Source organism: Ricinus communis, chromosome 5 (genome assembly GCF_019578655.1).
Source record: "Ricinus communis isolate WT05 ecotype wild-type chromosome 5, ASM1957865v1, whole genome shotgun sequence".
Classification (NCBI taxonomy): domain Eukaryota; kingdom Viridiplantae; phylum Streptophyta; class Magnoliopsida; order Malpighiales; family Euphorbiaceae; genus Ricinus; species Ricinus communis.
This window is the reverse complement of record NC_063260.1, coordinates 26,933,212-26,959,705: the sequence shown is the minus strand read 5'-3', so window position 1 is coordinate 26,959,705 and position 26,494 is coordinate 26,933,212. Positions and strand designations below refer to the sequence as shown.

The 26,494-nt window shown below is 32.7% G+C and overlaps 3 protein-coding genes across 3 annotated transcripts; 1 reads left to right on the top strand and 2 right to left on the bottom strand.

The window, feature by feature from the left end:
* Positions 1-218: 218 nt before the first annotated feature.
* On the top strand, positions 219-2,578 carry LOC8288844 (cytochrome P450 78A9). Its single transcript, XM_002518865.4, has 2 exons — positions 219-1,429; positions 1,779-2,578. Exons 1-2 carry the CDS (start codon positions 470-472, stop codon positions 2,412-2,414), a joined length of 1,596 nt encoding a protein of 531 aa, XP_002518911.1. The 5' UTR covers positions 219-469; the 3' UTR covers positions 2,415-2,578.
* Positions 2,579-6,299: 3,721 nt separating this feature from the next.
* Positions 6,300-9,032, bottom strand: LOC8288843 (methionine gamma-lyase). Its single transcript, XM_002518864.4, has 3 exons — positions 8,433-9,032; positions 7,867-8,268; positions 6,300-6,984 (listed from the first exon to the last, which is right to left on the bottom strand). The coding sequence occupies exons 1-3, from the start codon at positions 8,815-8,817 to the stop codon at positions 6,422-6,424; spliced, it is 1,350 nt and encodes a 449-aa protein (XP_002518910.1). The 5' UTR covers positions 8,818-9,032; the 3' UTR covers positions 6,300-6,421.
* Positions 9,033-18,329: 9,297 nt separating this feature from the next.
* Positions 18,330-22,976, bottom strand: LOC8288842 (embryogenesis-associated protein EMB8). The gene is made up of 8 exons (XM_002518863.4): positions 22,429-22,976; positions 22,227-22,355; positions 21,996-22,127; positions 21,236-21,378; positions 21,053-21,150; positions 20,836-20,930; positions 19,576-19,629; positions 18,330-18,734 (listed from the first exon to the last, which is right to left on the bottom strand). Exons 1-8 carry the CDS (start codon positions 22,837-22,839, stop codon positions 18,519-18,521), a joined length of 1,278 nt encoding a protein of 425 aa, XP_002518909.2. The 5' UTR covers positions 22,840-22,976; the 3' UTR covers positions 18,330-18,518.
* Positions 22,977-26,494: the final 3,518 nt, after the last annotated feature.

Here is a 26,494-nt window from a genome sequence, read left to right as displayed (position 1 = left end):
GTTTCACTTTAGATTATATTATATTTTGGCTTCTCTTCATAGGTAAAATAAATAAAAAATAATTAGTAACCCGTTAGATTCTTAAACTATCATATTATTTACAGAAACGTTCAACAAAAGAATTACACAGCTGCCGCACCACTTATTTTGCATCAGAGAAGGTAATAGAAATGCAGAATCACTTTCTACAGAATAACTCCGTTATATCCATGGCGGCGCATACAGTTGTTACGATAGCTTTACTTTCATATTCCCCGTTATACGCACAAAATACGAATGTATTTATTCTTTTTTAATAATAATCGACCCCCCACCCCCTCTTTCCCTCTATATAACCACTACTCTCATTTCATAGTTCTAACCAAAAAAGGCAAGCTTCCCTTACGCAATCACATACACTTCCTTTTTCTCTATATCCACTTATCTTCCCTTTCTTTTGTTATTGTGTTTTTTTTTTTTCTTTTCCTCCATGGGAACACAGATAGATAGCTTATGGGTTATAGCTCTTTTTTCCAAATGCAGAGCTATATCTTCACAAAACACTGCTTTTCTTCTTTTCTTCCTTTGCATGGCTTCGTTAGCCATGGCTTTATGTTACTGGGCTCACCCTGGAGGCCATGCTTGGGGTAAGTACTTCTTCAAGAGGGGATGTAAATCCAAGTCAATACCTGGTCCTCGAGGGATTCCAATTCTTGGCAGCATGAGTCTCATGACTAACTTAGCCCATCACAAGATTGCAGCTATGGCTAACCTGTTTAAAGCAAAAAGACTTATGGCTTTTAGCCTTGGAGAGACTAGGGTCATTGTGACATGCAATCCTGATGTAGCTAAAGAAATTTTAAACAGTTCTGTCTTTGCAGATCGTCCTGTTAAAGAATCTGCGTATGGACTCATGTTTAATAGAGCAATTGGATTCGCTCCTTATGGTGTTTATTGGCGAACCCTAAGGAGAATTGCTGCTACACATCTTTTTTGTCCAAAACAAATCAGTTCTACAGAAGCACAGAGGTCAGATATTGGTTCTCAAATGGTGTCGCGCATTGCATGTCACAAAGGAGAGTTACGAGTCCGCGATATACTAAAAAGAGCTTCACTTAACAACATGATGTGCTCAGTGTTTGGGCGTAGATACGAACTGAGTTCATCGAATAACGAAACGGAAGAACTGAGAGGACTTGTTGAGGAAGGTTATGAGCTACTAGGGAAACTTAACTGGTCCGATCATCTTCCTTGGATAGCAAATTTAGACCTTCAAAAGATCCGGTTCAGGTGCTGTAATCTAGTTCCTAAAGTGAACCATTTTGTCAACCGGATTATTCAAGAACACAGAACTCAGTTGAAGGGCCAAAGAAATGATTTCGTTGACGTTTTACTTTCCCTTCAAGGGCCTGACAAGCTATCAGATCAGGATATGGTTGCTGTTCTTTGGGTAAGCAATAAACTATTTTCAACATCATCATCACTATGATAATTATTATTATTAGGATATTTAAAATTGGTGAACTTTTAAGTCTGTGGCTTACATAATGGTTTTTAAGTAACTAATTAAACTTGTCAGTATACAACTAACTATTTTAGTATGCATGTTAATGATTTGATTATGTTTGCATAATGTCTGTTTTCTAAGAAATGACAAGGAAAGGAAAGAAAAAAAGAAAAACAGAAACATATATAGGTGGAATCTTTTTGATGGTGTGGAAAGTGGAATAAATTTCCTTTGCATTTTTTAGCAAATCTTAATGAAGAACTTATTTCTACTTTTGTTTATGGCGCTGCAGGAGATGATTTTTAGAGGAACTGATACTGTAGCAGTTTTGATAGAGTGGATACTGGCAAGAATGGTACTCCATCCCGATATCCAATCAAAAGTGCATCGCGAACTTGACAAAGTCGTGGGAAGATCACGGCCTTTGATGGAGTCAGATATTCAATCAATGGTTTACCTGCAAGCAGTTGTGAAAGAAGTTCTTAGACTACACCCACCTGGCCCACTTTTATCATGGGCCCGGTTGGCCATCACAGATACTACTGTGGATGGATATGAGGTCCCTGAAGGGACCACAGCAATGGTTAACATGTGGGCCATAACAAGGGACCCGCAAGTTTGGGCGGACCCACTCAGGTTCTGGCCTGAAAGATTTGTTTGCAACAATGAAAATGCTGGTGGAGTTGACATGGAGTTTTCAGTGTTGGGGTCTGACCTAAGGCTGGCTCCATTCGGATCGGGCAGAAGGACTTGCCCCGGAAAGGCACTAGGTTTGGCAACGGTTAGCTTCTGGGTAGGGACCCTGTTGCACGAGTTTGAGTGGGTGCAATCAGATGGTGACCCGGTGGATCTATCTGAAAAGCTAAGGCTTTCTTGTGAAATGGCAAATCCGCTTAGTGTGAAAGTGTATCCTAGGAGGGGATGCTAAGTTGAGTCTTAGACTTATATAGATACCGTAAGCACAATCTGTAAATATTTCCTTTTTACCTTTCTCTACGTATTTTGCCTTGTATTAAGTATGTCTTTTGGGATTCTGCCTTGGTATCATATGTGTGTATATATTGATATATAAAGAGAGATTGTCTTTTATTATTGATTAAGTTTGATTTTTGTTTAATGATATTTTTAACACTATATATTATATTCGAGTATTTCTGTCCACATTAATATAATATAAAATAAAATTTTCCTGTATACTGCCACTGATCTGATGGACTTCTAAAAACACTTGATACAGTACATAGAAAAAACCTACAATTATATTCCAAACTAAAGTCATTGTTTTTAAAACTTATGAAATGATAGAATAGTTATTCAGTTTGATATTTTGAAATATTCCGGGTCCCGAGAATAGTTATTCAGCTAGTGGGTTTTCTTTTCTTAAAAAAAAAAACAATAATAACTGAACAAAAGAAAAGATTAACTAAGTTCAATTAAAGGAATACACGAAGTGTGCTTAATTTGGCCGCATGATTGCATAAATTATAACGCAATTAGATAATTAATCAAATATGACTGCGTCGATTGATGCACTAGCAAATTTGCAAGACAGGGACATGTCTATAGCAAGGGGCCATAGGTGCTGCACAATTAAATCTTTTTATTGGACCCAAGTGCTTTTATATTCGCATGCCTTGTAATTACAACCTTTAGGATAGGACGTGAAGGTAAGAGATTGGTGGAAAGGAATTAGTGAATGGAATTAAACATGTCTATAGTAGGTTGTTTAAAAGGGTTTTCCATAATAAAAAGAAATTAGTGAATAGAATTTTCATTAAGATATATACTTCGAGAGTATTCTATTTTTATCAACTGGCCACTCTATTATATACTAAGGTATTTGACGTTATTATTACATCAAGATGGTGTCTTGTCCCGAAAACATCATCAATCTGCGACACTCTTCGATCAAATCTTTGGCCTTGCTCTTGAATCATTACATTACAAGGATTGACCTTGCATTCATTTTTGGCTATCATGTTACATTTTTAATAGATAATCACATCTCATGCAGAAGCAGCCAAGAGCACGTGAAATACACATGGAGGGAAAGACATTGATGGTGCCGAGTGAAAGCTCACTTGCATAGGAAAAACTTTGTCCCTACCGCCCTAACATAGATTGTGTATGATCTTGCTATAGCGTCCGCTCCATAATTATTATCGGTACCTTTCAAACCTTATAGCTGTTACTAAAAGAAATCTTTTAATTTGTCGATGTCCTATAACATACGTCCAAATAATTTATGTTGGCCGAACCATTTGATGGACGAGACAACCCATGAGAGAGTTTCAATTCAATAAGATTTTGTGGAGATGCGTAATGTCTATTGACACATGCCCATGTCTCGACCGGAGCCATAGGGCTGGATCTTGAGTTAGATACTTTGATGTTGTTGTTGTGGGAGAGATAATGGTAGATGTGGTTATCAGCAGAAGAATATGGTTGTACAGATATGTCTTGTTTTTTTGGCCGTGCACATACGGAAGATTACTAGTGCAGATATACATGTGTGTAAGATATATATTTTGCGCATGAGTTTGGCCCCAAAAAAAAACGTAGGGACAGAAAAGATGAACTATGAAAATGCTAATATGGACGTACTTGTCACTTTGTTTAAAGATCATGTTTTTTAGCACATTGTTCGTTGATTCCGGACTCGCTGTAATGCTAGTGTTATGTACGATATTTTCTTCATCAATTTGAATTGAGGAAAGAATAAAGAAGAAGACGAAGAAGAAGAACCAAAAACATTTACAGACATACATTCGCGATTTCTTTGTAATCAGAAGCTGCTTTTTACATTTTTTAAGGAGCCACATGCTACATATATCAACGTTGAATGGTTCACATTTTTATTTCGTTACATTATTGAACAATTAACATCATTTTAATTGTTAGTTTTACAAGGACTCACGACATGCCCTATTTTGTTTTTCTTTCCTTTTCCGTTGGACTCAAAAGAAAATAATCCAGTGTCAACCGAAAAATGAAGGAGGGTTGGAGCCAGGAGCAATTTTTGTAGTCAGATATACCACTATTTATTAATTATTAAATTTATATTTTTTAGTTTATAAACATGAATGGTTAATAGTAATAAATAAACCGGCCAATATAAATTCAGTATTTAATAAATAATAGTACATATCAATATTAAATTCGATTTGTCTGCAGATAATATAGTAAACTGAGTTTATCTAACAATTTTTATTAAATATATAAAATTAATTTAATTTATGAAACATTGCTATGAGAGCCAACATAAAATTGATGAAATAAAACTATCTAATTATTTTCACAAAATAGCCCTATTCTAAATTTATGGAGAGGACTGACAACTCAAAAATACAGATTCAATGATTTTGTGATATGTAATAATAGGAATTTAGGAACTTAATCTATTTTCAGTGCAAAAACAAAGTAAATAAATTGATAGGAAAGAATACTGGATATCAATTAACTTACCTCATGATCAAAAGGGAGTTAAAGAAAAAGAATCGTCTATATTAAATCTTGAATTTATAACTCTACTACGTAGTAATTTTCGTTGAAATGAAAAATTAATACTAAATAAATATGTTGCATATCATCTATTAAAACATGACCAAGTTAAATTATAAGTTACGTTCATATATCAATACATAAAAATAGAAAATGTATTTTAATGTAAGTTTATCGTCCTAGAAAAAAAAAAAGAAAAAGAAATTTCCATTATTATCTATTACTATTAATTTTTACTTCATAACATCACTTTCCTGTAAGGACTAATTCTATCTCTAAATCTTGAAAACTTAGCATAGATGCTGGGCCGAAGCCCAACCTTACGTGTTATAATTTAGGTCTGTGGGCTATGGTTGTTGAAGGTATTGGGCCGATCTCCAAACAATTGGGCAGAGGAATGGCATTCATTTCGTCTATTTCTTCCTTCCTACTTCCGTAATTTATGTTCTCGCTGCGTAAGAAAAGAAAAAAACGAAATGCCAAATGCATATTTAGATATTTTAACTTTTATAAATTAATTATTTTAATATTTAACCTAATAAATATTTTAATTTATATTTTTAATAATATTTAAATATTTTTGACATATAATTTTATTTAATATGTCAATATGTAATATGCATTGGTATTTTATGTTATCATTAAACTAAATTTGGGTGTCTATTAGGTTAAACGAAAATTAGAAATGTTTAATAGATTATAAAAATAAAATTTAAATATTTATTAAATTAAATTGAAAGTTAAAGTGTTAAAATGACTAAATTATCGAAATTCAGATATCTAAATATGCATTGTGCCATAAAAGAAGAGGATTTGCCATCTAAAAGCAAAGAAAAAAAAATTAAAATAAAAAATTATGACAATCTATAGAGTTTTAAAAGTTTGATTGTGTAACTTTTCAAATTCAAAATAAATATCGTATTCTTTGAGGTTGGAATCTGAAAACGGTACTTAGTTTAAAGAGTGGTTGAAGTTGTTTAATTAATCTCTTCCGATTTCATAATCCCGCCAATCAAATTAAAAAACAAAATTTTAAAAATATTCTAAAATCAATGAAAAATATATTTTTACTGTATAATTTCTTTTTTCAGAAATACTGTTTTTCTATTTTTTAAAATTTATTGCTTTTCAATTATTTTATCAAAAAATAACAAAAAAATCGAATCGTAAATTTAAAAAAATAAAAAACAATTGGTATTTTAATACAATAAAAATAAATAAATTAAAAAAGCTGTAAATAATAATAAAAATTATAAATATAATATTTCTGATATTTTTCCTTAAATTAACTAAAGCGGATGATCTTTCTGCATGATAAACAGACAGAAGCAGTTAATTTTATTACTACGGCAACGATCAAGAGCTGCCCTTTTCCAAGATTACATACGCTAGACACGTTTGCTTCTTATTTTACAACACCAAAAAAAGTTAATTCTAATAACATTCTTTCATTCTTGAAAGTGCTTTCTCGAATTGACTCCATTTCTGTTCCAAAGTGCCCAAGTAGCCAACAGACATTCTGATCAATCCAGGTGAAATCCCAGCAAGTTTCTTTTCCTCAGCGTTCAATTCACTGCTAGTGCTACTACCTGATACGGACATTAATGTTTCATAGTACCCCAAGCTGACTGCCATGAACCCAAACTGGGTATAGTTTTGCAAGTGGTTCAGCAACCGGTTAGCCTTTTCCTCTGTTTCCATGTCAAGGCAAAGAAGTGCACCGAACCCATAATCCTTATTGGCCATGGACTTCAGAAGCTGATGATGCGGATGGTCTTCAAGGCCTGGGTAGATGACTTTGAGGCCTAGTTTCTTCATTCTTGTAGCGTAAACCATTGCTCTATGACAATGTTCTTTCATTCTTAGTCCCAAGTGAGGAATTCTACCTGATAGATCAAAGGCAACTTTTGCATTCATTGTTGGCCCAAGAAGCATAATGGCCCCTTGGTGTAGATCCATCATTGAGTTCACCAGGCTTGCAGGTCCACAAACAGCACCTGACAAAGTGACAATTTCACACTCCCAAGATTAACCAAAAAAGTGGCACTGTTGTGCATCCATACAAAAAAGAGCTTGGACACCAAGGAACAGAATACATGACACGTCGAATGAAAATACAAAAGGAAACATCAAACTCAGAATCACATGTGAGTTATGCGGGATCTTAACATCTTATCAGTTTCTGGGATAAACCACTCAAAATCAAGTTAAAAAGTACATTAGCCATTGTATAAAGTGGGCATGCTCTCAAAAGCGAGACATCATCATTCATTGAGTAAGAGGGGTGGAACGAAAAAGAAAAGAAAAGAAGCTTCACTCACATAATGAAGCCAAAAGTTCCGTGCCCATCATCAAGAAAAAGGCCACATATTTATCGTGTTCATATTATAAAGAGTTCCACCAACCTATGAATTACGATATATATGATACACCAATGTGTCCTAATCTCTATCTTTATCCTTTTCATTTTTATAAAAGAGATCCACGAGTCTTGCTCTCATTAAATTATTTTCAATATGAATTTGATTTTCATAATAACTATTTAAATATGACTTTAAACACATAATATTATATAAATATATATAAATATCTTTTGGGGACTATTCTAGATCAATCGATATGACCGCACATAAAAACGGATGGTACCCATGCCACCAACTTTGATTTTTAACCAAAATATATATAGGTCCAGACAGAAATAAATCCTTAAAGATTCCTCCAATTTTGGAAATTAATACTAAAATGGTACCTTGAATGATACTTTCCGGAAACAAAGTAATTAAATCATCCCATTAAAACTCTAACCTCACACACGATAATTGTCGCAATAAAGTCACATTAATACTAATGATAATTATTTTCATTGGTGAAAAACATACCTGCTATGATGTCAGCTCCACCACTGATAAATTTGGTGATGCTATGCACAACGACATCAGCACCTAACCGAGCCGGAGAGATGACCATAGGGGCAAAAGTATTGTCGACGACCACCGTCACGCCTTTGTCATGAGCAATCCTACTTAGTTCAGGGATATTAGCCACTGTGAGAGTAGGGTTGGCGATGGACTCGAAGTAAAAGACCTTAGTCTTCCCTTCAACTATGGCATTTTTCACCATTTCTATATCTCCAATTTCAACAAATGTCGTTGTTATATTGCATGCTCTTGGTAGAAAATGACTTAACAGGGCATGTGTTCCCCCATATAGAGTCCTTGACGCCACCACGTGTCCTCCACTGCTGCAAAGCTGCAAAAACACTGATGATATTGCAGACATACCTGTCAAAATTTAAGATCAACCTTTCAGTTCAGAAATATTGGATTCAAGAAATGAAAATTGTTGAGGTCTCTCAATTATTTCTTTTGATTCAAAAAATTTGCAGCCTTAGTTACATGATTTCAGTACCGGTAAACTTAATACTGATGGTCGATTTTATTATTACCGCTAGCAGTGCAATAGGCAGCCTCAGTTCCTTCAAGGGCGGCCATCTGACGGCCAAGATTCAAAACAGTAGGGTTGAAGTGACGGCTGTAAATAAAGAAGTCACGGTCGGGACCAAGTTCACCGGAGAACATGCGACGCATGGTGTCAGGCTCCATGACAGTGAAAGTAGCAGAAGCTTCGATAGACATGTTGACGCCGCCATGCTCACCAAACTCATGACGCGAGGCGGCTAATCCAGCAGCAGGATCCTCACCGTAAGCCACTCCTGGGGGCAACATTGATTTCTTAGAAACAATAAAATCATCACCACCATCAAACTCATCTTGGCCAGCACCTCTCTTCTTGCCAGCCAAAAGAAAGCCTTGGGTTTTGGTATCAGCCATATATATTAAAGTAATAATTTATCAATATTTAGATAAAGCGAAAGAGAAGTAGGAGAAAGATCAATCAAGATTTTGCAGAGAAAGAAAGAGATATGGACTGGAAAGATGAGGGAAATGGCTATATATATATATATATATATAGAGAGAGAGAGAGAGAGAGAGAGAGATTTAATGGTGGGATTGGAAGAATTAGTGTATGGCCCAGGAAGAAGGAGAATTCTAATATTTTTTCTTTTGTGGAAAATGTGAGAAAATTATATCATTTTTATTAGCTATATACAGTACAGTGAATGTGGACAATTTTGAAGTTGGTAACACGTAAATATTTGTGTATAAAGAAAGACCTTTTCCTCTTTAGTTTTCAATTTAAGATCCTTCTTGCAAATTAATCCATTACCAATTATTGGTTCTAATTTATAACTTGGATACTGTATTTTAATGTTTAATAAATTAATTTTGTTAATCAATTATTTTGATTTTATTAAATAATTAATATTTTATTATTTAATAACTATCGAATTTAATAGAAAAATTTAATTATTTATTATTATAAGTATTTCTTTTTACAAATGCTAATGTCTACATAACATTTTCTATTAATATTTGTTATTTCATACTTGTTATTAGAATTGAATTCTAAAAGTTGATAATATAAAAAAAGTTTTGAAAGTTATAGTTTAAAAGAAAATGATCTCTTACAGCTTTCCATTAAAAAAAAAGTGAAATAAAAATTGTGGTTGCACTTATTATAAAATTGTTTTAGAGTATTTTTTATTTTATCTTTTTTGCAATCACTTACTAGATTAAACACTAATTAGTATTTAATTTGAAATTTTTATAGTATATTTTATTTTTTATATCATTGTTTATTGATTTTAAGTTTATATATAGTTTGCTTTAATACATTCTTCTCATACTATTTAGCTGATTTTTTTAAATCTTTAATAGTTTTTTAAGTTATTAAGTTTATTAATTATAAAATTGTGCAATATATGTATTTATATTATATAGATCGCAAATTTGAAAATAAAAGATTATTTATCTATTTTAATATATATCTTCACATATATAAATAACGTCTAAAATATAAAAATTCATATATAATTTATTTATTTATTAAAGGAAATATAATTAAACATTTTGAAAAAATTGCAAAGAGCAATGAATGATTTAGAATAGATGTTGATATTATTCATCTTTTAAGTATTATAGAATAGATCGTGATAGAATAATTGCAATTAATTTTCTCAAGGACAATACAATATATAGAATGAAGATGTCATTATTGGTTTCACCATATAGTGTTATTATGATTCATATTGAAAACCGTTTAAATCGTTGCATTTTATCCAAAAATTTAAATTATGAAATAAGATTTCAATAATATATAGTTTTATATATGTGCTTCAAATACGTATCTCAATTATAGATGGAATAATTATTCGAAATGGGTTAATTGATTCAATATAGATGTTTTCTTTTTCTTTGCATATAGCACCTTTTAAGCTAATGGTAATTAATATTTGACGACGACAAAGATTGGCCCATGATATTTGATTAAACGAAGATACTTTTCAGCATAGATGGATATGGAAGGGGCCTAAGCTGTAATTATGCAATGATGAGGCTTATTTATTCTTTTTGCCGTAATTTAAAATCACATTTATAAATATTTAAGTTAAAGTAAATTTATAATTGTAAAGTAATTAAAACAGATCCCAACCCAATGAAGTGGATGAATAATGTAGACACATGAAGGCAAAAGGAACATGTTAACCATAAGGTCTTCTCTCCTACTGCCTTGTCTGTAAATATGCATACAATTTGCACATTCCAGCTTCTTTCTGTTGATGCTTCGAGTGAGGACATAGTTCTTCCAAACCTGAGTAATTGTCCCAGAATGACATGCAATTTCATTTATTTATCAGGCTTAATAGTTTTTGTGTTTAGTTCCGAATCTGGCCCGATTAAGTCTAAGCCTATAGGTACATCTAATTAATCAATTTTGGATCATTAGACTTTGTATGGACAAGCGTATTTCGAATTCAATATCATATTAATTGGGTTTCGTCCAATCAATGTTTATGCTTTTGTCCTATATATTCTCGTGGAATTCATTTTATTCTTAGCAACAGAAAAATGCAAAATGAAGAAATAAGGAAGGAAAATCAAAATGCATCAAATCACATAGAAAATTGAAATTATGAAACATTTTGTTATAATGGAGACACACTTAAATGATACTATCTTATTTTTTGATATGGTGGATGATTTAATTTTGGCAGGGCAGGCGCCTAGCTCTAAATTATTAGCAAGTCAATCACCTGGTCTGGCATTTGACAATTTATCCCAGTGCAAAAAAAAAAAAAAAAAAAAATCTCTCAATGAGAACCCATGAGCATACTCTTCATAAGACTTTAAATTTAATTTGCAATTATCAACATTCCCTATCAATATGAGTTTTGTTAGTATTAAGTTGGGCCATGTTTATTTCATGGCATTACAGTTTTGACAAGTAGAGATTAACAGAATTATATAAAAATTGCAACATGTTCAAGTTCAAGGTCAAGGCCAGTAAGGGCATGCGCAGTTTGATATGGCTCGTGGGTACGTGATAACTAGTTACACCTAAACCATTCTTGGCTCATTAGAGTTTGGTTTGAATTTCAATCTGGTAACTCCACATCCTAACAACTCTGGTAACATATACATATATAATATCATTTGATATTAATTATTAGAGCACGTAAATTATGGTGTGGATTTCCCATATAAATTTGAGTACGTGGAGCATCAGCAATTAGAATGGAGGGAGATGTAGCCATGACAAAATAGCTAAAGCTAGCATTCTCTTGTCTTCAGCACCCACCTAAATACGCGTTTCGTCACCTTTTGTTTTTTCTTTTTTAACCTTCGGAAATATACTTCTCTTTTTGTTTCAAAGGTTCAATTATATATTATATACTATATATTAATATATTGCATGTCTTATGTGTCTGGAGACTCGTTACTTATTTTTTTATGTAGTAAATTCTATTTTTATTAATAATAATCAATAAAGCATAATATCATCTTCTCGTGATAAAGATAAAATAAAAGTATTAGAAATATAGTAATTATAAAAAGTTTTATTAACTGAATAAAATTGCAATTACGTGTATTCAATAAAGAAAAAGGACGCTATTAATTGTCTTTATATTGGCTCCAGATTGATTTATTTAAACACTTGGCCACTAGAAAAACAAACTTTAGAAAGAAGAATTTGTTTAAGAGAAGAAAACAATCGAGCTTCTGAATTTATAACCAGAAATCATTCACATTCTAACCATATTAAAGAAAATTAATTTGAATTTATACAACAGAGATCATTTAAGTACAAATAAGTAAAAAAAATAAAAAATAAAAATCAACTCAAACAAAATTATATAAATATGGTAAATATATGTCCACATGCCATGATAGTATATAAATATTAAAATAACATGTAAATATGTTGAAAGTCTTCATTTCGAGGCTTATATTAGGAAAAGGTACAGTTAAGCTCCAATACTATTGTCAAAAAGGCAGTTATAGACCTATCATTTAAAGTATTTTACTTAGATTCTATACATTTTTTTTTGTGAACAGGTCAAGTAAAACCTAAATTTAACTCTGTTTTAAATCAAGTCAACCACATTTTCATCTATTCCATCTCTCTCTTTCTTTCTTTCTTTTTCTATAACCAATTAAATAATTCTCAAAAAAAAAAAAGTTTGGTAAAACTTATAGAGGAGTTTCCCTTAGACTTTGTAATTACAACAGAAAAAAAAAAAAAAAAAAAACATGGAAAGCCCCACTACATTATCCTACAATAGTCTTTTCTTTTTGGCCTGTTGGCCTGAGAAGTCTAAATCATTGCAATTTCTGGTAAATTTATTCAATTTTTTTGGTTTTGACAGATTTAACCAAAATTTAAATATTTTTACAAAACTAACTGAAATTCAAATTTGGTCAAAATTGAATAACATACCATGTGTTAAATTAAAGTAAAAAATGATATTCACTCTACATTTTCAGTTCCATTTTTCAAATTTTATTGAGGTCTAATAGATTGAAAGGTAAACAATACGGGTAATATCTCTTTACATCTACTATAAAAATGATAACTCATTTTATTTAGATAAGAGAATTTAATTTAAGGACCTCTACTCCTAAGACTAAATATTATAACTACTTGAACCAGATCTCATGGGTCAAAGAGTCAGTGTGGCAATTTTTTCATGGATTTGTATCGAGAATTAAAAAGAAAAATTATTATTTAGGTTTGGTGTATATCCATATTTATATACAAAAATAATAGAGTATGTGTCAATCATTTAATACCAAAATATAAAACATTTATATATACATGTCATTCTCCTATTAAATACAGTGTACACACCAAGCTTAGATAAAAAAAATTCAATTAAAAATATTAGGTAGTCTTATTGCTCCATATTCTTATTAAATGAAAATAGCACGTGGTTATGCTTTGTGTTTATTGTATCCAATAGTTATCCATATTAGGTATTTTCGCAGAGGTTTACGAGTATATATAAAATATCTCCAAATTCTACCTTCTTCGCCGCGTTATAAAAGAAGAGTTAAACTAGCATGTGGTTTTATGCTTTTTGATTGTTGTTTTGTGATTTAATCAAGATGCTCGACAGATCTTAACATGGTTTCTTTTGTTCCTTTTGCAAACAACAGGTGTGATATTGTTTTCAATTTAAGATAACACATGCAATAAATTTAAATGGCATTTTTATTATATTTCTTACTTATATATATATATATATATATTTTTTTTTTCCATTTAACTTCATATTTTCTGTTATTTTTATTTCTATCGATGCTATCATATATATAAAATGATTGGTCGAAATGTCGGAGGAAGTTGGATGATATTTAAATAATATTATATTTACTAAAAATATTTATTTTTGTATTTAGTTTAATATCAAAATCTGAAAAATAAAAAGCACCAAACTATATATATATTTTAGATTTTGTAACTAAGAAAGAAAAACTATTAAATTAGGTTTCTAAGATCAAGTAGATACATCCAAAGGTATTAAAAATGATAAAATATGATCGATATATCGAGATAAAATTATTCCAGAATTAATAAAAATACTGTTTAAATTTTATGCATATGATATGCTTGTTTTAGTTTTAAAACAAGTCAAGTATCAATGATGATATGGAGAAGTAAAGTGAAGGCAATATGGAGAAGGTGATTAATACTCTTCAAAGAAATATAAATTCTAATATAAATATTTTGACGAGAAAAGGTACTGAAAATTGAGATGTATTTGATTTTTACACCTTTGGGAACTGTAAAAGGACCTGATTGACTGTTTTGTAGTAATTCGGGCACAAAGCAAAAACTACCCAAACTACAAAGCTCCAAATTGCAAAAATCATTATTGTTGATTTTGACCTCCAAATGCAAAGGAACTCTAACATGGGGGCACAATATAGAGATTGATCACAAAATTCTCTTTTACCACCAGATGTTGGTAAACGACCTTAAATAGGGCAAATACCACCATACTATAATTTTTATGTTTCTGGATTTTGACCTAATGGGAACCCTGCCAAGATAAGGCAGAACCACCCACCACTCAAAATGATTCCAATGTCTGAAAATTTCTTTAAATTATCACATGCGTACGAATAAATGAGGTGTAATTCCAATCTATTTTTCATATCCAAATACCCATCCAATTTCTTTCTTTTTGCATCCATAAACATTGGACCTTATTTGTACAGCCACATCACATTATCTGAATTGGCTAAAGTCGTACACAATTTGATTTCTTTTCATTAAAATAAATATATTATTCATAATCCTTTCGTGTTTGAGAATTCCTGTTAAATCTCTTCTACTCAGTTCCAATTAGGTAATACTATTATAGGGATAAAACAGTAAGAATGTTATCCCAATTCGTAACTTTATTCTATCCATTAAAAAATCTAACGCTTCTAAATCTATAAAGTATACAATTAATTGATAATTTTTTCTTTTAGAAATCACTCATTTTGAAAAAGTTAAGAATAATAATAATAATTAATACTGTTGGAATAAGTAAAAAAATCGAACTGAAGACTCATGATATAATATATTTTATTTATCTAATAAGTATTAATAGTTTCATTTTTCTTTGAGAGGAAAAGAATGTTGATTTTAATAAAATAAAGTAAATATTAATTAATAAAATAAATAAAGAGAAAAATTTAACTATCTAAATATAAAAAATTAAATCTAATTTATATTTTAAAAATATTTAATTATTAATTAAGTTTTAAATCTTACACCTTTTAATAATTTTATCTAATTATTTTAAAATTTAAGAAAACGAGAATAGGAACGAGTTCACCGGATTGGATGGACAGATATTTTGAGAATTTAAAAGAACATCATGACATTATTGATTAATATAAATATGAGTGGAAGTGAAGTGTTGGATGCATTTGAAGCATGCTAACAGAATCGTAGACTTGAATAATGTTACTTCCGTATATAACATGAGCATATTATTACTTGAATATGTAAAAATCTGGGCGTTCGATCTCATGAATTCCTCATACGGAATTGTACTCGAGATTTTTGTTAGCTCTGCACTATTTTTTCGGCTTTTCCTTATTATTTTCCTTTTTCTTTCTGGCCTTTTCAGAGATAAGATTGATTAAATTAATTCGGCCAATTTGGATTAATGGGTATTGAGTAACATTAATGAGAGGACTTATAAAGAAACGTATAACTATATTTAGAAATAGCAACGGGCTTATAGAAGGTACTTCAACTTATATCTGTTTAAGAGTAATTATCTGAAATTATTTTAAATCTTTTAAAAATTTAACTTTATTATCTATATTTTTCAAATTCTAATTAATATTATTCTATATATAAGCTGCTGCTAGATACCCATTTAATGTATAAATACTAATAAATGAACAAAATATTACAAATATTAGTGAGAGAAATATAAAATATAAAAAGTGTCAAATAAAGAAAAAAATCAAATATTAATCTTAGACAGATATCTACTGTATGTTAATATAAAATTAAAAGGGCTATCAAAAAAATTAAATTTAAATTGGTCCAAATTCTATACTTTCTAAACCCGTTTTATTAGGGTGATTGGTATGTGTATATTAATTAAAAGAGAGCGGCGTGGGTAGAGAGGAAAGGAACATGATATCGATGCCCCAAAGAAGGTAGAATAGAAAAGAGGGAAAGCCACCAGGCGTCGGTCTCTGTCGCCAACATGCTGGCCGCCAACGTTCACTTCTCTCCATTTTCCTTGATGGTCAGTGCATGAGTACAGCCTAGTGCTCTTCTCTTCTTGTCACTGCATGCTGAGATTTTCTTGGGTGTTATGGATTATGGTCTAGATAACAATATTTCCACCTTATTACTTAAAACATCTATTAACATAATTACTAATTCCGCAATTACTCTTCTACTTCATTTCATAGCCACCGGTATTTTCTTTATTATTATTATTATGAATTAGCCTACCGATCTTCTTACATTTCATATTTTTATTTTTTTATAGTAAATCATTTTATATAATAATAAAAAAAAATTGCATTCTATATCACTTGCCAATTTTTAGTTAGTTAGGTAAATGTCTTAGTAACTGATTTAATTTAATTAGTTACTGATTATGTTAGTTCTATTTTAAAGCTTGTTAGAAAATGATAATAAGTTTTAGCATAATTAGTTTTCTTTTTCTAATTTTTTCTTTTGGTACAATAAATAAGATCAATTGTAATTTTTGTTGCTAGATATTGTGAATCGAGATGTAATTTTATTTTTATTTTTAGTAATCAAGATGGTCACCTCATTTAATCTAATTTCTTCTTTTTGCACCTTGCTAGAAGAATCCTATTATTAGTGATAGCCATAATAAAGATAGTTTTTTTTTACCTCGTGAGGTGTTTTGGTATCTAGAGGTACATAATAACATATGCCGACATGTAATACATTGATACATCTTTGAGCGACACCAACTAACTTTTAGTACTTTAATATAGCTGCTGGATAGACAAATGAAAATCTAACTACATCAAAGATAATTCATAAGGAGATAATTTCTGGGAGTCAACTTTGGTGATCAATTGGGATACAATGAAATCATATAAGAATCAAATGCCATGTTAACTTGGAAGGAAAACCGATTATTATATCAGAGTAAAAAAGCAAACAAAAAAAGACTTCCACTATATATTGTGGAGAGCATCTTGGATATCATAAAGAAGATTAAGATAATAGAAAATTGTACTTCATTCACAGCGAGTCAAAGTCGTTATTTGGCAATGCTTAAGTTAGCAGATGAGTATTTATAAAAAGGTCTGCTAAGAAAATTTAGGAGATTAAAGAGGTACATCTTCTTGCTATAATTTTATCCCTTACACATTACATTTGTCACTTTCCTTCTTAGTATTTGCTTGGTTGACTTACCATTGTTATTTGGTTGATCTTCTCTTTCGCAGTTTGAATTAACCTTAAATAAAATATATCATGGAGCCCGAAAAAGAAGACTACAAATTAAACGTGTCCTAATGAGAGCGATCTTTGCGGTCACCACTGTTGTTGTTTCCGTTCCCCGTCCATCCTCCTTTGAGCTAGAGTTAGTTATATACCCAAATGTGGGTCACTTTCATGAGAAAATTCATCATTTATTTAAGACCGGAAAATATTTATGTTTCGTAGACATAAACAAAACTGTATGCGGTCAATAAATACAGGTTACATACATTAAATAAATGAATGTATTCAACTTATATAGTGTGCAAATACATTTCCAGAAAACCTTTATCCAAGAAGACATTCTAGTATACCACTACCTAATGACTATGTAATTTCTTATTATTATTCATACTCTAAAAAGAAAAATTATAATTGTGAATCTAAGGAAGTGTACTGATTGTGAAAACTTAAATTGTTAATTGAATATGTCCGATATGATTGAAATTGGACTGACCAAATTACGATTTCTCGTAATATGAAGCAATTTTATAGAACAAAAAAAAAAAAAAAAAAGTATAATACAGCTAGCTAATGACATCCTTTCTCACTTTGCTTTGAACTTTTATAGCCAGTTGCCATCTGTCATCCCAAATCCATGCCAAAGAACCATCCTCACTTGCGTCGTCTTCAAAATATGGAAAACATCAAAAGGAGCCAAGACTGTCTATGACTATTCCTTTTAAAGTATGTCCTTCTGATATGCTCTGCATCGGCATGCGTTTTCTATGTTGATAATAGTGGCCATGGGTGACCCTACACAAGCAAGCTCCATCTATTCTAAGCTTTACTTCAAATGCAAAATGACAATCCTTTTTCAATCCAGCAACAATTCATACCGTAAAAACGAAAACAACTTTTCTCTTTTCTTAACAGCAAAATTAAAACAACTGACGCAAATGCATCAAAACATCATAAAACGAAAGGAAACAAGAAAAGAAAGGCTCCTGCATGCTAGTAAAAACAAGGATGGAATATCTGGAAAACTTATTATAAGGAAATATTACCACCCATCATGTATATTGGGTACACAAGTATCACATCCTTGTTTGAATATATAACAATCTGTTAAGTTCAGACAATGTGACATTTGAAAGAATAAAGATATTAGCTTAATACTAGAGAGAATGAATGTGAAAACAAGTTATACTTCTATTTGATGAACACCATCAACGGACTGTTGTACACCTTCTGCATCAGAACCAAAGGCGGCAGTTTTAGAAGCACCTCTCTCCAGATGTTCGAGGAAATCCATCACTATAGGGTCAGTCCAAGGAGCACCAAGTGGGGTTTCAGCACCTGCGACCCACCCTAGATGGCCACCTTTGGGTGTCACTATCAGCAAACAATTTGAGTTTTCCTGAGACCATAGGTAATACACTTCATCAAAATGATACGTAAATTAGTGCATACAAAGTATTCATTTCAACTCTAAATGAGAATGTCAAGTTAGCTTGGCGTGACAGCTGTTTAGTCTTATAATGCAAAGAATTTTAGATTGCCATCTTAAGCACCGCTAGCAAGGGCGGAAATTACATGTGATCACAGAAGCAAAGCATATAGCAAAAATAAGGTTCTGTCCTCCAGAGGGTAACAACAGTAACACCAATAAGTTCCATACATTCTGAAATCATTAAGGGGGGCACTTTAGGCTTACCACATAATTGGTAATGGCATCTATTAACAATTCGTTTCTTACTACCAATTCTTATGCAGTTGTGGATATATGTATTTTACTACGCTTAATATCAATAAGATTCTTGAGTCCCAGAAGACAATGTTGTTTTACACAGTAAACAGTGGGAGACTACAGAAAAAATGGACAAGCTACATAGAAAGGATATCAACATGAAGAAATGAACTATAATGACTCAAAATATGAATGGCAGATAAATTAAGGTGCATCATCTGTACAAGTACAGGGCAATTTAGGATCTTGTTGGAAACATGTATAAATGGACAGATGCATACTCCACGAAGTTCTGAAGTAACAGGTAAAAACAGTTTGCTCAAGTTATGATTGCATTATCGGTCCTTGAACCATGGGAGCAAAAAGGATTCCGTAGCATAGACTAACCAGGTGGTTTATCTAGCTCCCAGAAAAGTAAAGATGGGAAAAGTGGTATCCTTAGATATAATTTGACAATAGAGAGCAAGGAAATGGAGCATCATGTGACTTGAGACAGAAAACATGTGCATACCTTGATATCTTCCCGAGGTATTGCCCTTGCAGGAGCAATTGGATCATTAGCAGCCTGTCATTGAAAGAGATAGCTTTATGTGAGTCTTACTTATACCAGATATGCACTAAAAGAAACAAAAAATTTCATGAGGCTTGTGATTGAGAATTCTTATGAGTCTCCAGCGTAGATAATTCATATCACTTTCTAGTACTCGAAGGATGAGGATCTTAACTTGCATCTATCCCATGAATTATTTGCCAAACCAGACCATATCTTATATATTGCAAATTTATTATTTATCACATTGTTTTTGAGATTTTGAAAGTCAAAGGAGTTCATCAGTATATCAATTGATGCATATTATTCAATTTTTTTTTTTTTAAAAGAAAGATTCAGATTCAATACTTATATTCTGTGTTTTATCTGTATATTAACATTATAATCTTGACCAAAATTATGTGAGTTGGGGCTAGAGAAGTAGCAGCTATATCATTTTTAATCCGGTTGAGAATTTTTTTTCAATCTAGATCCCTCTCCCCAGAAGAGAAGCTTCAACCTGCGAAACACATCATTCGTGAAGTGGCATATCAACTTGTGCATCTTTAAGTAATTTGAGATTGCCAAGAAGGTTATGCAAATTATTATATTGGAGAAGAAAAGGTAGATTAACCACATTAATCTTTTATTTAACCTTAATAGGCAAATATACAGAGGTACCTAGATGGTATTAATGAGCACTGGAGTCAATAAAGTCTTAAAGTAATTAAAATTAAGAAAATTCTTGTCTAGTCTAGGTGTATGTCCCCACCTACACACCAAATCGATAGATATTCATTAATTTTAAATAATTAGTATGTGTTAGTCATCCAAGCACAAAATGTAAAGCAATCATATATACGTGTCATTCTCCTATTTGTTGCAGTGTACACTTGAGGTAAGTACGAATTGCCCTTAAAATTATTGAAAGGCCTTTGCACAAAATTTAAGAAAAAAGAAATATAAGGCTATTTGAGATTTTTTGCTTATATGAGTTTTTTCAATACTTCAATGTTGGGACTAGTTACTAGTTCTAATTTGATACAAATTTATATTTTTAAAAGAAAAAATTCTAGGGTGCATAGTATCCCTAAAGCTTAATTATACTGAAGAAGTTTGAAATTTCACCAAAATATGACTGATAATTATATTAGCAATAAATTCCGGTGCAGTTCAATGTCTATAATGAGTTGTGAGGCTCAGAAAAAGCGCATCGACTTGAGTAATACTCATATATATTACCTGGATACAGAGCAAAGGTCTATGGACATATTTGATGGCATCTGAACTGCTTGACCTAGAATAGTATTCGTCCACTGACTTGAAACCAAATGATACTGCACAGTTTTATAAACCAGTCCTGTGAGTGATGGCATGCCATTTTAAAACACACCCCAACCCCCACACAAAGGATAAAAGAAAAAATTGAAAACAGTTTCTATGTACAAGAATCAGATACCGCGTGTCAGTCCTTGGTCAAACTCCCTAACAGTCCTGGCATTAGCAGCTGATGGGATATCATATTCACCATCCAGCTCTTCAAAAAGATATGCATTCCTGCACGAACAAATGACTGTCTTCATCAATAAGCAGAAGTAACTGGCAATGAGATGGAAAAGAAAGAAACATATCATATAATTACCTCTCAAAAATTTTAAGGAGTGCTCTTGTAAGAGCTTTGTCATATATTATGTTAAAGCCCTTACGGAAGTCTTCATCAGCAATAACCAAATTGAAAGGATTACACAGTGAGACGGCGCCCTTTAGAGGACAATGTTGAGATTCCTGCAAGTAAAAAAATGAAACAAATGTATGAAACAGAAGCAGAAGTGCAATAAAAAAATGGATACAAGAGAAGAAAAAAATGATAAGCACACCATCAATACTTCACCAATCATGTCTGGTAAAGAACTGAATTGAATTCTAAATGAATCAATGTCATAAACTACCATTCTAATTACAATGAAAGTATTCAAAACTGAAATGAACCTCAATACTCCAACTACACCAGCATTCAATGTCCCTCTCAATCTCAAGTCAAATCTTCTTCACAGCTTAAAATGGTTCATGAAGTTCTACTAAGCATAAAATCATTAAATCTTAGTTTCATCATTCCGAGTTAATGTCTTTGTTATGTTCTTCATTTGGCCACAGAGACGTCAACATAAACCATACAACAAAAAGTGAAGAGAAATGTTTTAGAACATATTCATAGTTTATACAAAAAAAAAATAAAAAACCTGGAATAAGAAGTAAACATCTTGTCTATACAATTGTGTAGTGAGCTGAGCAAATATAACTAAATACCACAACAAAATGCATTTAACATATTATCAAGCATGAATTTGATAATGTAAAGAAATTCACATTAACAAGCTAATTAGAAGGAATAGGATTGGTACCTCACCCAAATAATTGACAAGAATGTTCGCACCAAGAGACCAACCAACTGCATATAAATTAGCATTCGGATACCTAGCTGTAACATGGCCCACTACTTCGCGCATATCTCCTAGAAACGAAGCTGAATAGAACTGCATTATCAGTTTTATTTACAATTCAAACAATTTTTTTAATTAAAAAATCTTCAAAAAAAAAAATCAATGGAAAGAAAAGAGAAAAACAAAATGTACCTGAGGAGTAGTAACAGGACTATCTCCACAACCTCTACTATTAAAAACGACGACGCGCCATCCTTTGCTTTTCGCTTTAACTAACAAATGCCTTACATATGAATCCTCGCTTCCTCCCGTTAACCCTGGCTGCAAAATTAATTAACGTTTAATCATTGAAATTAACTGTAATTAATTAGCAATAGAGAATTTAGTTACGAACCAGTAAAATGAGAATGGGAGAGTCTAGAGGCAAGCGGCGGCTGTCACCGGCGACCCAATCGAGAGCGACGGAGCCGTCGTCATTGGTACGGAGACACTCTCGTTTGAAACGGACGTAAGGAGTAGTGCGGAAGAAGGAAGCAAAAATAGTCTCGAAATGACGGTTATGCCCGATAAGAGGGAAAGTTTTGTAGGGACGGTGTAAGGTTTTGAAGATCGGAAGGAAGGTGTCACGTGCTCCACCTATGACTTCAAGTGAGGGGTGGGGACGAGTTTCGTCGTCGGACATTGTGGTAGCGGTGGCGACCTGGACGGTGGAGCTTGGATGGTGACAGGAGAGACGGAGATAGTGGTGGTGGTGGTGACGGGAAGTAGGGAGGCGGAGGGAGCTAAAGGAAGCTTTGACTGCCATATATGGTGACGAAAGCTAACTTTAGCAGAGAGGACTAACAAAAGGAATGGCTGTTAGTAGGCAGTTGGATTTTGCGGTAATAATTTGACTTCTTGTTAGAGACACGGAGACTGTGTTTGTTAGAGATTTTGTGCTAACTTTAGCTCGTTAAGACAACTATTCTTTTGGGCCTATGTGGGGGAAATGGGGCTTTCCGGCTCTTTAAGGTACTCGGGGATTGTAAAGGCTAATATTTTATTTTATTTGTTTAATTGATATGTTTATTTTGAATTAATTTAGAGTGTATTGGATAAAATTTTATGAATAATACAATAATTTTTAAAAATTTAATGTAACTACTGCAGTTCTTATTTTTTGAGTCTATATAAAATAATTCAAATAAAAAAATGGATCTTTTTTACTAATAAAAGTGACTCCATATTTTTATGACTTTCATCTCAATCTCAAAAAAATATCATATTTTGAAAATCTTGGTCAACATATACAACTTTTTAAGGAAAAGATGATGTGAGATTATTAAATTATATACGTCATATGCTTACTACACACATTCTTGTGATATGAAAATGAGAAATCATGAAAAGGAGATTCTTTGAAGACCTATTAATAATTCATGCAACCCTGCAAGCCTATATGCTCTTAACTTAAGAATGAGATTTGATTTCTATATCAGAAAACTGCACGAATGCGACATTGGTTTGTAAATAATAATCTAGAATATAAATCTCTTTCTATTGAAAACACACAATAAATTTTTGGATGAAGTTGAATAAGGCAATATTAGTTGGATGATGATAGAAATCGACCTCGAAAAAGCATATGACAGGTTGAGATGGTCGTTCATTCGTGATACCATAGAGGACATCAGTTTCCCCGAAATTCTGATTGATAGAATTATGACATGCATTAAGACTACCTTTTTTAAAGTTTTATGGAATGATTTTATATTTTTTTTATTTCTCAAGGCGACTCTCTCTCGCCTTATCTGTTTGTCATGTATATGGAAAAATTAGCGCACTGTATTCAGCATGCGATAATGCAAGAGGAAATGGCACCCTATTCAGCTAGGCACTCTAGGCCCTAAGTTCTCTCATTTATTTTTTGTCGACGATCTTCTCTTGTTTGTTGAAGCTTCTTTAAAGCAAGTGCAAGTTGTGAAGAATATCCTTGATACTTTCTACCATGACTCGGGTCAAAAAGTAAATAATTCTAAGACAACGATTTTCTTTCCCAAGAATGTGTCGAATATCTTACAAAATGAGATCAATTTCAAGTTCGGGTTCTCAAAAACTCAAAACTTGGGGAAGTACTTAGAAATGCTGATTATTCACGACAGAATTTCTAAGAACACTTACAACACCATTATCGATAAAATCAAGAGTAAATTAAGTGGTTGGAAAGCAAATCAGCTTTATTTTGCCGGGGTCCTGACTCTGGCCCAATTGGTGCTCCAATGTGTCCTAATTTACTTCATGAATACAGCTAAGCTACTAGGTGCAACTTGTGATGAGATTGACTTCCATGTTCGTCATTTTCTTTGGGGTGGAGCGGATGAGAAGAAAAAGTTGCATTTGATTAAGTGAGATAGTGTGTGTCAGCCTAAGTGTTTCGACGGCCTAGGCGTTCGTTAAGCTCGCCAAACTAATGAAGCGCTTCTTATGAAATTAGGGTGGAACTTAGTTTCTAATAATAGTACTCTTTGGGTGCAGGTTCTTAAAGGAAAATATCTTAAAGGTGATAAGCCTACTTGCCAGTTGAAAGCTAAGCCTAATTATTTCTCCACTTGGCGAAGCATCTGCTTGGTGTGGGATTCAGTTTGTAAAGGCACCTCTCATTCAATAGGTGACGGTTTCATAACTCTTTTCTGAAAGACAGCTGGGTTGAAGGTGTTGGCATTCTCAAAGATGTTGCTATCAGACCCATTCCAGATCATCTTAAGGATAATAAGGTAAGTGGTTTTGTTGTTAATGCTAACTAGAATTTGTATGCTTTCCAAGGATGTCTTCCGCCTAAGGCCCCGTCAAGATTACTGCGATTTGCCCCCCCCCCCCCCAATGTTCATCTCGGCCCTGACAAACTGATTTGGAATTTCTCAAAGAGTGGCAATTCCTCTTACAATTATGCTTTTAATCTGATTTCTAACTGTCATGAGCAGAGGGCGAATATAGTATGGGATAGAATTTGGAAATGGCAAGGGCCTCAGAAAGTTCATTCTACCCTTTGGTTATTAGCTCATGACAAGCTTTCAACTAACAAGTTGTGTTCTCAGAGGGCCATTATTCCTTTGGCGATTTGTATGCATTGCAATCAATCAGAGGAAGACTCCCTTCATGCGATCAGAGACTGCCCTTTTGCTAAAATCATATGGCAGAAATTAGTTAAGCCTGATAATCAGAATGGTTTTTTCACTCTCGACACCCACTCTTGGCTCTCTAAGTACTTATCTCAAAAAGATCCAGTTGGAAAGCTTTGCTTGGAATTTAGTCTTTGGCATGACTGTGTGGCATATATAGATCTGGAGAAATAATTTTATGTTCAATTCAGACTCATTTCATCGAGAGGACCCTTTAAATGCCATTTTGTCTAGCTGTCATGGAGTCCTGCAAGCTCTTGATGTTAAGACTCTTTCTCAACAGTGTCAATCAACTTAGTTTGCTGTTTCAAATAAAATCCCTGGTCTGTAGGGATGTAGTTAGCCTTTGAATCATTCTTGTTTAGGATTATCACTAACTAGTTCATGTTAAATAGTGGGCTGCTATTTCAACTTTCTGTTATGTAAATGCCTATAAAAAGGTTGTTTCCTTTCAATGAAGAATACAGAGTTTTCACTCATGTATTGAGGTGTGTTCTAGTATATTTCATTTAGCCTTTCATTCTAGTATCAGAGCCATCACCTAGAGCTTGATCAAGAGGGCTTGCGTGCAAACACGAGAGAACAGTGAGGAAATAGACGTGAGTGAGTGTGTGAGAAATGGCAGAAAAGGGTAGTTTGCTAACTATTCCTTGTTTTGATGGAGATTATGAGCATTGGGCGATGCTCATGGAGAATCTGCTGCGGTTTAAGGAGTGGTGGCACTTGGTAGATCCAGGTTTTAACGAACCGGCAAGCGGTGTTGTCATAAATGAATCCCACAGATAGGTGCTAGCAGATTTAAAGCTGAAAGATTTGAAGGTAAAGAACTACCTCTTTGCAGCCATCGACAAGACAACGTTAAAGACCATTACACAGAAGGATACATCCAAACAGCTCTGGGATTCAATAAAGACCAGATTTTAAGGAGATGAGAAGGTGAAGGATGCACAGTTGCAGACACTTAGGAGGGAATTCGAGGTGCTTGAGATGAAAATGGGTTAGTCTATTTCTGACTATTTTTCAAGAGTTGTATTAGTCTGTAATAATATGAGTAATCTAAGTGAAGGCATGGAGGATGCCAAGATCGTACAGAAGATTTTACGCACTCTTCTTGAAAGCTGGAACTTCGTTGTATGCTCGATTGAGGAATCAAAGGACCTGAAATCTCTTTCGTTGAATCAACATCGAACCAAAGTTTCGAAAGCATAGTATTAATGTTGGCGAAGAACAAGCACTCAGAGCCATAGTGGATGTGAGTAGAGAAAGAGGTCGTGGCAAGGGAACATATAGAGGAATAGGCAG